This window comes from Ornithodoros turicata, chromosome 8 (assembly GCF_037126465.1).
Source record: "Ornithodoros turicata isolate Travis chromosome 8, ASM3712646v1, whole genome shotgun sequence".
NCBI lineage: Eukaryota > Metazoa > Arthropoda > Arachnida > Ixodida > Argasidae > Ornithodoros > Ornithodoros turicata.
Genome location: NC_088208.1, coordinates 2,069,263 through 2,085,734, shown reverse-complemented (window position 1 = coordinate 2,085,734; position 16,472 = coordinate 2,069,263). Strand labels below are relative to the sequence as shown.

General features: G+C 47.3%; 1 protein-coding gene across 1 annotated transcript; it reads left to right on the top strand.

Annotated features, from left to right (window-relative positions):
* Nucleotides 1–8,032: 8,032 nt before the first annotated feature.
* On the top strand, nt 8,033–14,004 carry LOC135366345 (uncharacterized). The gene is made up of 4 exons (XM_064599014.1): nt 8,033–8,142; nt 10,135–10,423; nt 11,611–11,927; nt 13,546–14,004. Exons 2-4 carry the CDS (start codon nt 10,138–10,140, stop codon nt 14,002–14,004), a joined length of 1,062 nt encoding a protein of 353 aa, XP_064455084.1. The 5' UTR covers nt 8,033–8,142; nt 10,135–10,137.
* Nucleotides 14,005–16,472: the final 2,468 nt, after the last annotated feature.

Sequence of the window (16,472 nt, the reverse complement as noted above, 5' to 3'; positions counted from 1 at the left end):
GTTTCCGGCTTAGCAACAACATAACAGCTGTTCGCTTATGTACGATGCACAGAGAAGGAAACGAAATGAGCCAAGCAGCCTAGCCAAGAGTCCATGCCAAGCCAAAGACAGATAAACCGTGAGCAGTGACGTCGGTGCGCCCGTGCGCAGGGTTTGCCGACGGTCTGACGGCCGGGCGTGGGAACTAAAAAAACTGTTTTCTAAAAAACTACGAACAGTTGGAGCAAGATATTTCGCACACATATTCAGTGTTCGGTAATGAACACACAGCGCGAGTATCGGTCAGTTCTGCGGCACTTCAAAATCGGCATATCTGACCTTTAAGGCATAGCCTTTGTTTCCCACTCTCCCACGACCTTCGATAAAAACGCCGGACCCCGTTGCACTATAGGGGAAAAAAAAGACTGTGGGCGGAAAGTGTACCGAAGCGGAGCTTTTTGTACTTGACCTTTACTTGACCTTTGTACTTGACCTTTCTCGTTTTGTAGAGGACGATGGCATTCCTCTACTCGAGTCCCGACCGGCGATGATGGTATGCCACGGAGAGGCGATGACGGTGGCCTATCTCCATGGCTGCGCCAGTGGAACTGAGAAGCGGGTGCTCCAGGCGTGTGTCCATCCTTGTCCTTGTCCACCGGCCGCTACAGTTTCCACGCCGAAGAATAGGCGTAGTTCAAACAACACCGGGAGCAGCCTGTGATGATCTACGGAGAACCGGCGAAAGCACGACCTCAGCACGACCAATGCAGGGGTTAGCACGTGGTTATAGCTGATGGGCTAGTGCAGCAGAAGATAAACGAAAAGCGAACCTTCGTCTCGTTCTTTGATTCGATTGGTTGGTGATTGCTGACCAGCGGTGTTGGGAGCGGTGTCTGGAGTGAAAGGTTCGGGCCCACGGAAGGCTTCCTCGACGGTTTTACCCCCCCCCCCCCCATACAATGTCTTAATAGAATTTCTAGTTATCTCCGTTCCGACTTGACGGTTGACATGTCCAAATATATGAGACAGGACGCAAAGCAGGGCTCACCTGTTCACGTTCCCGTACAACCGATGTATTAAGACTATAGAGACGCGTGCAGCACATAACTCTTCCAGAACGTTGCATTCGTACCGCTATGGCACGTTGCCTGTACCGCCACGACGAAGCTTTTTATGTAGTGTCTTTGGATGGATACCGGCATCTTTGAGTTTCCAATTCGCTTCCAAATTTGTAACGTCCAGAAAAGGTTTAAAGGCCAGCTCCTGCGGTACTTTGTCTTTTTCAAACTGTAACGATATTCTGGAAGACCGTATCTTTTTTTTTATTCCGTGTTAGCGCCGCGAAGCAACTGTGGCTATGAGCGGCGTACATAGGTGGACGGACGGAGAAAGGACAGCAGGAAAGAGTGGGGGACAGGGGAGATAGTATGCGTCCTCGGCCGACTTCAGGTGGAACTGTGCCGACATTCGCCTGGAAAGTCTTCGGAAAACTCAGGGAAAACCTCCCCTGTCAGCACAGGCGGTGACGGGATTCCAACCCGTGTCCCCTCCCAGTCCCTGCGTGGAAAAGCGATCATCCTAACCACTATGCGACGGGAGCTGGTGGAAGACCATATCTAACTGTGTCGGAAACCACACTTCGTTTCCAGAAAATGGTCCCATGTAAATTAACCATGCTGAAACAAACATGGAGGTCGCCATATTTATGGCTGAATTAGGTTTAGGCTGTCTGTACCGCCGACGTAAGTGGTATCAGTGTTCTTCAAGACATCCTGCCCTCCCTATGTAGACAAGCCATGATGGCAGGGAGGGCCTGCTCCATCGACGGGACCTATTGATTGCAGTATTCTCTTTGTTTCTTTTTTTTATTTGTTGGATGGTTTGCCAACGCCAAAACACGTTGTGCTGTGCGCTTAGGATTGGTACAAGTGTGCTCTTCAGTTGCCGGCGTGCAGCTAAGTGGGGAGAGCGCCATGGACGTCACATTTGTTAATGGAACTGTGCCACGCTCACGTACACTGTATGATTTGCTGCTTACGAAGTCACGCACTATGTCTCTCTTGAATGCATCGCACTTGACATTCCAAGAACAGTATATAAGCTACTTTAAGGGCATTATAATCCTGTAACCGAGTCGTATTTGGAAATGACGTGGTGTCGTATACACACTGTAGGTACGCACGGAAGAATTACGAATGAATAACAACTCTAGCGGCAGGCTCCTGGTGGACATATTTGACAAAATTATACATTGTAGACAGAGGGCAAGCACCAGATACCAGAACAAACAAGACACATGTGGGCATACATGGTGAGAGCTTAAGAGCAGGATAAAATTTTATTTATTTATTTATTTATTAATAATACCTCAAGGGCCCTTGCGGTCATTACATGAGGGTACATAGTTGGCATATGGAAAAGATGAAATGATGCACAGCAAACATCAGGAGAACATAAATGTACGTAGATGATTTCGAAATGTGTCTGTATTATCGATGATGGCCAAGGCTTTGGGAAGGTCATTCCAATCTTTGCTGCTGCGGGGGAAGAAAGATTCCAGGAAGTATGACGTGTGGGCGACATGCAGCTGTACTTTCATAGGGTGATCTCGACGCCGAGAGATGTGTGAAGCAGGTGAGATGTATGTGCTGCTCAATGGTGGAGAATGTATGAACTTATGAAAAAGACAAAGACGGGAGAATTTACGACGCGAAGCAAGTGGTGCCAGGTCGAGGGAACGCTTTAGTGATGTGACGCTAGAGTGAAAAGAGTAATCGCTAAGAATAAACCGTGCGGCTCTATTCTGAACTGCTGCTAACATGTCACAAAGGTATGCTTGGTGTGGATCCCAGATTGAGGCAGCATATTCGAGCTTCGGTCGCACGAGGGTGGTGTAAGCTTGCAGTCGGACAGAAGGAGGAGATAACCTAAGGTTGCGCCTAATGAAGCCAAGGGTTGAATTAGCGGAGCATGTGATATTTTTAATGTGTTCATTCCAAGATAGGTCAGAAGAAAGAGTCACCCCTAGGTACTTGTATGACGAAGCCATAATAATGGGGGTGCCGGAGAGGAGGTACACGTTTGATCGAACGGGGGTGCTACGAGAGAAGGGCACGTAACAGCATTTACCTACGTTAAGCTGAAGTTTCCATTCAGTGCACCAGGATGAAATGACACTAAGGTCCTCCTGTAGAATGGCAGTGTCTAATGAGGAGTGAAGATGGCGATATAGAACACAATCGTCAGCGAATAGTCGTAAGCGGGAAGATACGTTATGCGGAAGATCATTAATGAAAATGAGGAAAAGAAGAGGACCGAGCACCGAGCCTTGCGGTACGCCCGAAGTGACAGGGCTCGAAACAGACTCTTGCGAGTTTACAAAGCACGATTGCTGTCGATCCTTAAGAAAGTGCGCAATCCACGCCAGCAAGTTGGAAGGCAGGCCAAGACGGGATAATTTATGTAAAAGCCGGAAGTGTGAGACAGTGTCAAAGGCCTTGGAGCAGCAGCAGAAATGCTGTTTCAGAAAAGCAGAAATGTTTGAGTAAATGATGTGCTCCATAATCCTACAGGGCACAGAGGTGAGGGAAATGGGACGGTAATTGAGGGGGTCTTGCTGACTACCTCTTTTATAGACAGGAATGACCCTCGCCAAGCGCCAGTCCTTAGGTACTGTACCGGTAGACAGAGATTGTGAAAAAATGGCAGACAAAAATGCACTACTAATGAGCTTCGTGCTTTTAAGTACTTTGGGGTTGATCAAATCGGGCCCTGGCGCAGCAGCTGATTTGAGACCCTCAACGATATTCACAATGCCGGGTACAGAGATCACAAGGTCTGGCATGGATGATGATACATATTGTTGAAATGTAAGGAGACCAACGTTGTCCTCTTTGGTAAACACTGAACAGAACGCGTTGTTAAAAGTGTTTGCACATTCGTCGTTTGGGATGGTGTTACCTTCTGTATCGTGTAGCACAATTTGGGTGTTAGTGGTAGGTCTAAGTGAACTCCAGAACTTTCTGGGGTTAGTAGACAGCAATTTCGGCATTACATCATGGAAGAATCGACGTTTTGCCTCGGATAAGGCACGTTTGTACTCTTGGCAACATATTTTATATTTAGATGTAATATCAATGGAGGATGACGAAGTACTGGCCTTGTACAAGCGTCTTTTTTTTGCGGGCGAGGCGCTTTAGATGGCTGTTGTACCATGGGGCACTGGAGGACACAGGGATCTTTGCAGTAGGAACATGTAGATCAACTAGAGTATTAAGCTTGTTCTTAAAGAGGGACCAGTTCTCGTCCACGTCACGCGACTCAAAGTCAGAGATGAAGCTATCGTAGAAGGACGTGAGTTCTTCATTGATAAGGTCGAAATTGCCTCTGTCATACAACATAATAGTTTTCACAGAGCATTTGCGTGGAGGGCAATATAAATTCAGTGGAGCATAGATGACAGAATGGTCACTCAAAGCACCCACACATGAGAGTTCACCAAACAGCTCAGGATCAGTGGTCAATATCAGATCCAAAAGGATGCCGAGGAGGTAGTGACACGCGTGGGAAACGTGACAATCTGCTTCAAGTTAAAGTCTAGGCACGTGTTGAGGAATGCTTGGTGCTGCAAGTCCCCCGCAGAGGTCGTTGACCAGTTTATGTTAGGGTAATTGAAATCACCGAGAATAATTACTTTGGACCTGGGAAACTTCTTAGTCACGTAACTGAGGGCATTGTGAAATTCGGGGACAAAAGAACGAGAGTTGGGTGGGCGATAGCAAACACAAAACAATAAGTGAAAAAAGGATGTTTTCACAGATACGCAAGTCATCTCAAGATTACAGCAAGGTATAAGGACAACAGAAGGTTCAAGGCTACTCCTGACACCAAGAAGAACTCCGCCTCCCCTTCTATCTGCTCTATCACATCGGAACAATGATAAGTCAGTAACATTGGGAAAAACTTCAAAATCGTGAACAGCACTTGACAACCACGTCTCAGTAATAGCAACAATATCACAGGAGCACATGTCAATGATATCACACAAATCATCTTGCTTCGGAATGAGGCTACGGATGTTTGACAGCAGGATACCAATGCGATTATTACTGCTTTGACGATAGCGAGAAATGCCTAGTTATCTTTGTATTTCTACAACGCATCCCTTATCGGCATCGTAGACAAAGCACTTATTGTCAACAAGTAATTTGTCGAACCGTAGCTTAAAAGGAGTATTCGAAAATCGTGCATGGTCGAGCAACTTCCTCCTAGCTAATCGCACATGAGACGCATAATCTTGAGAGACAGAAATTGAAGTGTCTTTGAAACCTGAGGACGCCGCTAAAACACGTTCTCTATCTTTGAAAGAGTTAAATTTTACAATTATAGGCCGCTTCTTGTCAGACCTGTAGGTCCCGAGTCGGTGGGCTCGTTCAATTTGATCGGGAGAGATGTTGATTGCCAGATGCTGGGAACACGCGTCAATGACATTACTTTCGGATTCAGCCCAAAATGGAAGAAGGAACAAATAAAAGCGTAATACATTGCGCAGTACACAGTGAAAGTATTATTGTCGGGGATATCTTTGCATCTCACTTCCGCTAGTTCACAAGACCAATGGAGTCAGGCCACAGACATTAATCGACCACTACAAAAAGATTACGATGAGTTGCTTGCATACCTCATGTCGTTATTACATATGGATCTGGATATTGGTTTCAGCAGCCAGGTTACTTCTAGTGTCAATGAAAATTCCGCATATTCCACATATACTATAGTTTCATACATAACCCGTAATTTTATCGCCATAAAGAGAGGCCATTGAACTGCCTGACTGATCTGCATAATGCTTATCACTGAACGCGGAAATTGCAAGATAGACAAATCCACGGTGCAGTTGATGTGTTCTATGGTCAGTCTTATAACCAAAATGAAGTCAACCTCTTTAATCTTTCCCTGACATTTCATATACGAGGGGTGCTCAAGTCAAACCGGAACTTTTCATGTTTTCCGAAAGTAAACTGAACTTACAGGGGAGAAATTAGTTTTATTTTCCAACGTAATTTCCAGCTGCACTAATGCACTTGTCCTAGCGTTTCACGAGTGCTTGGGTGTCAGCAGCGTAGAAATCCCAACCGGCTCGTAGCAGCCATGATCGGACCGCATTTTTGACCTCGACGTCGCAGCTGAGGTGGCGTCCCCCAATGAACGCATTCAGTGGCTCTAGCAGATGGAAATCGCTGGGGATGAGGTCTGGGCTGTAAGGGGGATGTGGCAGCAACTCCCAGCAAGTTCATGGAATGTGCGTGTCGTGAGATGAGAGGTATGCGGGCGTGCTTTGTCCTGTAGGAGGAGGCCTCCTTTGGTGATGAAGCCCGGTCGTTTTTGCCTCACCGCCTTATGCACATCCCTGAGAACCTGATAACAATATGCACTATTGATGGTGGTACCACTAGGCAGAAAATCAACATGAACAACACCAGACTTGTCCCAGAAAACCGTGGCCATGACCTTACTCGCAAACGGGTGCTTCGGAAATTCTTGGGAGCTGGCGACTCCAGATGATTCCCCTGTTTTGATGCGCGTTTAGACTCAGGAGTGAAATGGTGCACCAATGTTTCATTGCACGTGATAATCCTATCAAGGAACGGCTGTCTCTCATTGTTGAAACGGTGCCTTAGCTCTTGGGAGATTTCCAGTCTTCTCTGCCGGTCAAACACCGAGAGCTGCCTCGGGACCCAACGGCATAGGCAATAGGCTACCCCCTGTCGTGATTTGTCCTAGAGAAGAACGAAGAAGGAAAAATAAGATGTAGATCTTATTTTTCCTTCTTCGTTCTTCTTTCATAGCTATTCATAGTTTCCACTCATTCGATACAATCTATTGTAAACCACAACATTTTCTCAAAAGCGTCGTGAATGAAAGTAGATCATGGCAGAAACTAATTTCCTCGTACATAGGGAACTTTTTGAAATGTTTGCTCCTTCTCCACTCGTTAGCTCAAAGAATACCGCACGGGGCTGCTGTCCCCTGCATCTCCATTGCACAGGGAAGACTTTTTCTTCGCATTCTTAGACATAGCGAATTTTTATTTGTCCCTGGACGCTACTCTCTTACTGTTCGGCGTTAGGTCTACTACTGAACAGCACTTCATCCCCTGTCAGACTAATGCTGGCGTTTCTGCGAGGTCCTTTCTAGACCTTCTCACGTTTTATCTCAACTCCACAGTCTTCCCCTTCAACGACCCTGTCCTGACGCAGTCAAAAGACATGTGCGTAAATATGCTCCATTCCTTCCAAACTTTAACACAAAAAAATATTTATATGCGCTTAACATAGCCTTAGAGACATGTTCGCCTCGAATCATTCTCGTGCGCTGATAAGCCGGTATGTTGGCGACATGTTTATATTGACGTCTTCTCAGAGGTGTCCCCACTGGCTCAGTCTACTTGCCAGTAGTTAATTTTTACAAGTCAGATGTCGGTGCGCGGCTCCCTTAAGTTCATGGGTCCCTTAGCTAGTTAACAATGTAACCTGTCATGCCAAAGGTCTCCTCTGTTGGGAGTGCGACCGCCTGATAGAATGACGGTATGATGACAATGGAACATTAATGAGGAACCTGTGAAGGATACGGCCTGTGGCTTTCGAGTTCCTATCGCCATATGGCAACGAGCTCGCCTGACTTTCCGTGAACATAAGATGACGACAATAGGGTTTCACTTCTGATGCACGTGTATCTCATTGAAAAATGACATTCTCCATACTAAGACGTACAGCGCAACAAACCAGCCAACATCAACAATAACACAAACACATTAGAAACTGGAACAGTTAAATACTGTGAGAAACCTTTCTTTGTCATTACTTTCGTGTTTGTTTGTTTCAATTAACGTACCCCCGCACCCGCGACAGAACTACCTCTTACTCGTGTTGTATTACCTCATGTAAAACAACGATAGCATCTTAGCAACCTAACATATCACATTACTTCTGCAGCGTCACACTACAACAGCGCTACTTCGTTTCGCAGTCAGCAGTGTACCTCTTTCTTTGTTCTGCCTTCATATTAGAAGAGGAAGGAGACCGTTCCATTCCATGTTCTGACTGATCGGAGCTTGCTCCCTGTTTCGAACCATCATCGGACCATCAGTCCCTTCATAACAAAGTACGTGCATTCGTATTTTTTTACCCGAACATATGCGCCTGACTTACAGCCAGGTATACACTCCAGCAATATACCGAACGGATAAAATACGGCAACGGCACTGGGTACAACTCGTAGTATGGGAGCATGCTGCACGAACCTAACCTAACCTAACTATAACCTAGGTTAATTGACCCCTGCCGCGTCCCTGTCATTGTCACTGGTAGAAGTGTCGTTACCGTAGTTTAGCCGACACAACTAGCAATGTTTCAGAGTGAGAACACCTGTCTGTGTGACGTTGGGGTCCGCAGACAAATTAAGTGAACAGCGTTGAGACACTGAGCTTATCGCATTTGCTTAATATGCTTTATTAGCACGTCCTATACAAACAAAATATAGTGCCAGAGAGGTGGTATATATGTTGAGGGCGTTACAACTATATACTGCCGTGGTGGCGTTACTGTCCGTACGCTTGACGTACGCTTGGATCCTTACTGTACGCAGGCTGTTACACTGAGTATGAGTACAGATATTTGCGTGCCCAAGGTTTGGGCACATTAGAGCGTTTTAGTGCATCGTACGCAGAGGCGATTATGTACGCAACAGATAGCTTTGCTTCTTCTGCGCAGTGCGCGAAGGCCTCCTTCTATTAAGGCCTCCTTCTATTAAGGGCGTGCGCAGAGACGTCAACGCTATCCCTTTCACACGCAAAGGCGATAGCGTACGAATTACGAAAACTCCCTATTGGTTAAGGTGATCTGTCCAACGGCATTTTCCGCTCCCACGGACGCGGCATTTTGCGAAGGTCTTATTTCTGTAGGTGACAATTATTCGCAACTCTTGCGACAACAAACGAGTTCTGCAACAACCCGCAACTTTTATGTGCATAAATTGAGCGTTTTTTGCCTACAGCGACTTTTAACCATTTGAGATGGAAAGCATAGCATGCATGTTTTGCTATCAGTGGCCTTTCTCCAGTGAAAAAAAAAAAGCTACACAGGCTACGCTTGACCGAAGCCGAGAAATTCGTATCACGTGAGGTGCCAAGCCGCTGAAACGTTTTTTGATTTTGATACAGGAGGAACAACGGATACTACTGGATTACGCCTTCGAAGTCGACAGACGCAAACTTTGCCGCTTGAGATTCCTGGACGTTTAGAGCAAGGCTGCTTATGCAGTTTGATGACAATATTTTACTCTACGCGTATTGAACACCAGCATTACAGGAGCGGATTTTAACCACAGCTGGCCGCGCATGAAAAAACACCCTTTCCTAAAAAACAGAGGGAGAAGGAAGGATCTGTAGCTGGTCTACTGGGACCTTGCTGCGCCTAAGAGGGCGCGGTGCTCTGTTGCAGTAGTGCCACCAACTAGATAGTAAAAACGTGGCAGTTCCTGACATTGGGAGAAGGCAGGTGTGGACCCAGCCGAAGCTGGAAGCGTTAAGCTGTGTCGGTGTGATCTCTTTCTACTATACCGGTATTCCAGTTTGTGCCATTTTTTTGCCATATTTTGTGCCATTTTGTATGGCACAAAATAGGCTCCGCCTCTCGTTTTCAACAAATCGGGGGCGAGAACGTTGTCATCCGGGATGATGGTCGGCTAGAAGCGTGCTATGTGGTGAAGTTCATTTTTAAGAGTGTGGCGACGGGGGTGCGACAGGGGCAGCCGCCCCCGCCGACCTCGTCAGAGAGGGCGCCGAACGGCAAGCCCTGGCAGGTTGGTTGGACAGTATAAAGTAGGAATGAAAATAATTTGAATTTACGGCCTCGGCAGTGTAAACGGGAGTTTTCCTTTCTTTGTTTACGAGGCTTCTAACGACAGTGAGGCAGTGTGTGTCTGCGCGGGGGAGAAGGAGCTTCAGGATTTGCCCTGGCCCGGGCGCAAACTCCCCTCCCTCGCGACGGCTGTGGGTGTCCCTTAACGAGAGGATTCACCCTAACGACGCGCTGTGTTGCCTGCAGGAGCAATGGATAACGGTACTTGCCTCACTTTCATTCTTGTATGGTGCAGGACATGGGATGCCTAACACAGATCCGGATTATGCTCTGGAAAAACATTTGGATTCAAACCATTCTGCGTCACCCGTACCTAACTGCTGTGGAGATCGTCTTTGCGTTGCTGTTTACGATCGCGCTTCTAAACGCTGCCTACTGGCCAGGCACTGGAGGGGCATCCTACGCTCCTGCAAAGGTTCATCCGCCTGTGGTTCCCCCTGTGCTTGCAAAATCGCGGCTCGTGTACGGACCGTCGTCTCCATATGCTGTTTTTGTGGTATCGAATGCCTTTCCAGATTTGGAGGGTAGGTATCACGTTGCTCTAATATTCGACGTGATGGAAAGTTTGATATAATATTTCCAGCATTTACCGTGGTATATAGAGTGGGAGAGACACGCGTCAATGATGATGATGATGATGATTGGATTTTTCTGGCGCAAAAGCAGCAATGGCCATAGAGCGCCAAAAGTATCGTAGTGAATTAGCAAATTAGGTTAAAAATTATATGTAAAATATAGCATAAACACGACTGTAACTTAACAGATAGAAAATTATAGTGCACTTAGATACCCTAAAAGAGATCTTGTATCCCTAAAAAAAGATCAAGTTCTTGTAGGAGCTATAAGAGGTTCATAACCCTGCAGTATGCTGGCATGTAGTGGCGTGATCTCGATAAAATTAATGAAATAATGACGACGATGAAGTTCGTGTGATGGAGAGGAGATGAGGATGTGTAGAACAGAGAGCTGGACACGACACCTCAGAGATACGCGTCAATAACTTACAATACTGACAATAACTAAGCTGACACCAAACAGTGGAATGTACTCGAAACTGATCAGCGCCATGTCGTCAGATCGTGGAGGGATCGTAGATAGGCGTGCACAAGGGGACTGTCGCTTTGAAAAAGATATCGAGACGTAACTGCACTGAATGAAACATGACTGGAGGATGACTGTACTCAATAACTAGGGGACAAATCATGCGTATTTGTGCTTTTTATGAAGCAGTGTATTACTGGTATTACTTATCAGCTAGAAGCATCGGCATTATAATACTTCACGATACTGTTTTATGTCAAGTACCATGTACTTAACGCATCATAATACGAAATATGAGTATTCATCTCGTCCTTGGTGTATGCGGTGTCATCACTATACGTGGAATAGAATTATACGAAACAGAGCCGCCAATATACTGATCAATCGAGAATCCAGAACGAGTTCATCTTTTGCAAGAGACAGAGGCATTGGTATCAATGTTATATAACCTTTCTTCAAAGCTTTGTTCCACCTTGTAGCTTTACCGCGAAACTATGGGAATGCAAAAGAGAACCAAAAACTTACAGTAAGTTAAGATGTACGGTCGACGTTTTTAAATATGTCTTGGATGATTTCCACGCGAGGCGGCGGTATATGAGCCAAGATCGAATAGCAGTGCTTTCCACGTTAATATGACTTACTAAATACACACCTGTCTGATTTTGTGCAGATCCTACACAGATCCCACCTGACCCGAAGAAGTCACGACCATTTGTCGAGTGCGGCGAAATGAGCGAGGTGCAACAGAATTGCCAAATGAACGACTATTGCGTGTTCTTACACTCAGATGGATCCAACACGATCGACCTGAACTACAGTGTCGTGGTTCACGTTGAGAAGACGGAGGACCTTGACGTATTCAGACAGTCGTACGTCGAACAGGTGTCACCCGCACTTCCAATGATCGTCTCTCTTCAGGCGCGGATTGAACGGGCTCACTTGAAGTGGGTTGAACGAAACGTGGCACCGTCAGCGCTAAGCGACCAGGTGAGACTAAAGGTGTAATGGGAAAGTTTCAGAAAAAGAGGTTAGATGGCGACTACAACTATACTCTCGTTATCACGTCCGTGACACGACTGTATAGTAGGCTCCTACATTCTGGTGCGCGATAATGTTGAAGCGAAGACCAAAACGCGTTGGGTGTGGGGTTAGGCTGTGTCGAGACACGGCAAAAGTGTATAACGTGAAATCGTGGTGTGAATGGAGGGGACTTAAAAATGGTAGCTGGAATGAACTCTGGATAATTTCAATATCACAGTCTTACTTTTGTTCGAGTTTAACACACGTTTATTATAGTAAACGAAGGAAATGCAATAGCTTGTGGAAACCCGTGTCTCCACAACCTTGGGGCGTCAGCCCGTTTGTTCCGTCGCCGAGGAAGACAGAGCGAGAGAAATTGCGAGCAACAATACCAAGGGTTCATTGCATACCTTTACGTTACACGGGCGAGATCCCAACGGTTTACCAACACCGTGAAACAAAATGGAAGACAGAAAAAAAAACACCGCACCCAAGCAGTGCCCGTGTACTTATATGTACCTGACCCGCCCCCGTAACACGTGTCGTCAACCAACTGTCCTGCCATCTCGTGGCAAAATCAATAAACGAGAGCGATGGTCCATATCGCCCCACCCTCAGGTGTCGCACCCGTCACTCATAGTTCATCGTCGGACATCTCTAGGAGTACGTCCTCATTTGTCCTGGTTGGGGAGGATGCCTTCAGAATGTCAGGCCTGAGTCTTCTGAGCGTGGCCAATGCTGTGGCGACATCTCCGTGGGCCGGCTGCTGCTTGGCCTTGTGTAGTGGGCCACTTCGGCGGGTACTGCGATGAATTTCTGGTACACCGCAAAGCGGACACAGCACTCTCTTCTTCGGTATGTGGGATTGGCAGGTCATTGAGGTGACGGTCAGTTAGGGTCAGTCCCTTTATAGGGAGAGGCACCTTGGTACGATCGTCCGTGCGGAGCGGATGTAGCTACGTGGACCAGCGGGCACGGGAGACCCAGGACACTGGTCTTCCTTCTGATGCCACAGTCCAGGTGTCAAACGATCGGCAGGTCGGGGCTGCTGGCGCCGGTCGGCCTGGAGACCGATGTACTAGTTGCAAAGGACTGTCCAGGAGGCCGGGCACGCAGGTGTTTCCTTTTAGGAGGCATCGTAGTTTGCAAAGAAAGAAAAGGGGAATCTGGTGAGAAAGTTATTTTAAACCGCGAGAGTCCGAAGAGGCTCCCACAGGATTATAGCTGAAGACTGCCAAACAGAAATCTCACTCAGAAAGACCAACTATGCAGGAGCACTAGGATTTAGCGACTGGGATAGTGGCGGCTACGTGCGTCGCCGGCGGGGACGCAAACTGTGGCGACTGGAAAGCCCTGGAACCGGTTCCTGGTTCAAGTCCTGAGAGGGAGCTGAATGTTTCCTTCTTCGCCCTCGGGGTCTCGGGGGTGGTAAACCTTCAAGTCCGAGATGTGTGGTGGCCCAGTTTCTCGCCCGTGTCACAGCGACGAGGCCTGTGTGTGAGGCAAGAGGAGCACGCCAGACCTCGAAAGGGCCATCCCACCTATCTGCGAGCGAAGCTGCAAAACCGCGTGCCGCATCGCGTAGCGCGTGAGTCCGTCGAAGGACGAGGTCACCGACGCTGTAGGTGAGGTTCCGTCGTCCTCGGTTGTACTGGCGAGCCTGGTCCCGCCTTGCGACGTCCAGATTCTGCCGAGCGTCCGAGCTGCAACGTCCAGTCAGCTCCGGAGGTGCTCAGCAAACCTTGATCAAGGAGGCCAGGTACTGCCATCCCGGAAGCCTAGAGAATTCTCCACTGGGAAAGGTGCCTCTCGTCAAAAATTCAGGGACGCCGGGATGAAGCCTGTAGACCTATTTACTGTTGTCCGTGTAGCGAAAGCCAGTTCAGGCAGTCCTGTCGCGGACGCCAGTTCAGCCAGGAAGATCCCAATCACGGTGGTGCTGACTACGGAAAGCAACCAACATCATTTTCAGGTTCCGATTAACACGTTCGGTAATGTTAGCCTGAAGGTGATTCAGGGAGGTCTTCTTGTGCTGAATGCATAAGACAACGCAAGAGTCTGAGAACACCTTACTTGTAAAGTAGGTTGCGTTGCCAGTGATCAACTGAGTGGGAAACCCGAACTGGCAACAGGTGTCGAGTAGTCGTTTTCATACTCTCTCAGAAGTCAGCGTCCTGAGAGGATACAGCTCAACCCACTTTGTGAAATGATCAGTAACCAGAAACAAGTACTGGTTACGTCTAGGGCTACAACAGAAAAGGTGGCGTCACATCACAAGCAACTATTTTCCAGGGCCTATTGCCCTGAACTGGCTGTAAGCGCCCAGGGGGTAAACCACCACGAGGTTTTGCACTCTGCATATTGAACAAGTACGAACATACTTAGTTACCTCCTGCCTCATTTCTGACCATGTCGCAACCCGACATAACTTGTCATAAGTTTTCCTGGCACTGCTGTGACCTCCCAAGGCCGAGTCATGAAAGTAATGTATGAAAGACTTACGCAGCTTCCATGGCACCACGACTCTGAATGGGGATGAGCCGTCATTGTCATCCGCCTGGAGTATGTATCTGAACAGGATGCCATCCTCGCCAAGCAGATAGGAGTCGTGCCGCACGTCACTCGTTCCGGTGCCTGCCGAGTCCTCCTCAGCCAACCATTGAGACACCCACTCTCAAAGGCCGTCCGCTCTCTGAGCTTCAAGGAGCTGCTCTCTGCTCACAATATATATATATATATATATTATTCTGTTGTGACTTTGCGTGACTCTTCGTTTCTGAGTGTTTGCACTCCAAGTGTCTAGTACGTTCGTGTGTTCCGAGCTGTTTACGAGGTACGGGGTAGCCCGCTTCCACGTTGGTGGTGCCAATATTCTCCATTTATCCTTTCTTTTTCATTCACTCATTACTTGTGTGCAACGAGCGAGCTCAGGCGTCTGACGCAACTTCAGGAGCTCTGTTCACGAGGTATGAGGCCCATCACACGAGCGTTATTTTATTGTTCCGTGTTAGCGCCGCGAAGCAACTGTGGCTATGAGCAGCGTACAGATGTGGACAGATGAAAATAGGACAGCAGGAAGGCACACCGAGCATAGGGGTATTTTTGTTTGACTTCCACAGCATTTTCTTACCGCATGTGTCGATCTTTGTTCTCGTGATGGTAAGCCCCTCCCGACTGCCTTCATATGACAGAGCACCAGAAACTGAAATACTTGATCCTTTCAATAAATGCGGTAAGGTAAATTTATAGATGCAAGTGAGAGGTAGCGTGTTTCTTCGTTTATCTATTTTTGTTCTTGTCGAAAGAACCCAACCCAACCCAACCTAACCTAACCTAGAGCACTACCGTGTATGGAGTTCTAGGTTGAGCAGTGAGACACAGCATCAGAAACTGAAATATTCCTAACCTAACCTAACCTAACCTAACCTTACCCAACCCAACCTAACCCAACCTAACCTAACCTAACCCAACCCAACCCAACCCAACCTAACCTAACCTAACCTAACCTAACCTAGCCTAACCTTACCTAACCCAACCCAACCCAACCTAACCTAACCCAACCCAACCCAACCTAACCTAAGCTAACCTAACCTAACTTAACCTAGAGCACTACCGTGTATGTTGTTGTAGGTTGAGCAGTGAGACAGGGGTCGCTCAGCTAGCGATATACACCTGGGAGGGTGACCCCTGAGTGAATCTGAGTGACTCCTGGTTTGCCAATCCCGAACGATGCGCAGCTACCCAGGGCTGACGAGCCGCAAACAAGGCGAAACACGTGTCCTCTTGTGCTGTCGCATTGTTCCATGAGTATCTATATATATATATATATATATATATTATTCTGTTGTGACTTTGCGTGACTCTTCATTTCTGAGTGTTTGCATTCCAAGTGTCTAGCACGTTCGTGTGTTCCGAGTTGTTTACGAGGTATGGAGTAGCCTGCTTCCATGTTGGTGGTGCCAATTTTGTCCATTTACCCTTTCTTTTTCATTCACTCATTACTTGTGTGCAACGAGCGAGCTCAGGCGTCTGACGCAACTTCAGGAGCTCTGTTCACGAGGTATGAGGCCCATCACACGAGCGTTATTTTATTGTTCCGTGTTAGCGCCGCGAAGCAACTGTGGCTATGAGCAGCGTACAGATGTGGACAGATGAAAATAGGACAGCAGGAAGGCACACTGAGCATAGGGGTATTTTTGTTTGACTTCCACAGCATTTTCTTACCGCATGTGTCGATCTTTGTTCTCGTGATGGTAAGCCCCTCCCGACTGCATTCATATGACAGAGCACCAGAAACTGAAATACTTGATCCTTTCAATAAATGTGGTCAGATAAATTTATAGATGCAAGTGAGAGGTAGCGTGTTTCTTCGTTTTTCTATTTTTGTTCTTGTCGAAAGAACCCAACCCAGCCCAACCCAACCCAACCTAACCTAACCTAACCTAGAGCACTACCGTGTATGGAGTTCTAGGTTGAGCAGTGAGACACAGCACCAGAAACTGAAATACTTGA

Bases quoted from the DNA above. Each gene is read 5' to 3' on its own strand.
- LOC135366345 (XM_064599014.1), top strand. From the start codon at position 10,138: ATGGGATGCCTAACACAGATCCGGATTATGCTCTGGAAAAACATTTGG. The intron at 10,424-11,610 runs GTAGGTATCACG...GATTTTGTGCAG, and splicing joins TGCCTTTCCAGATTTGGAGG to ATCCTACACAGATCCCACCT. The intron at 11,928-13,545 runs GTGAGACTAAAG...CGCATCGCGTAG, and splicing joins CGTCAGCGCTAAGCGACCAG to CGCGTGAGTCCGTCGAAGGA.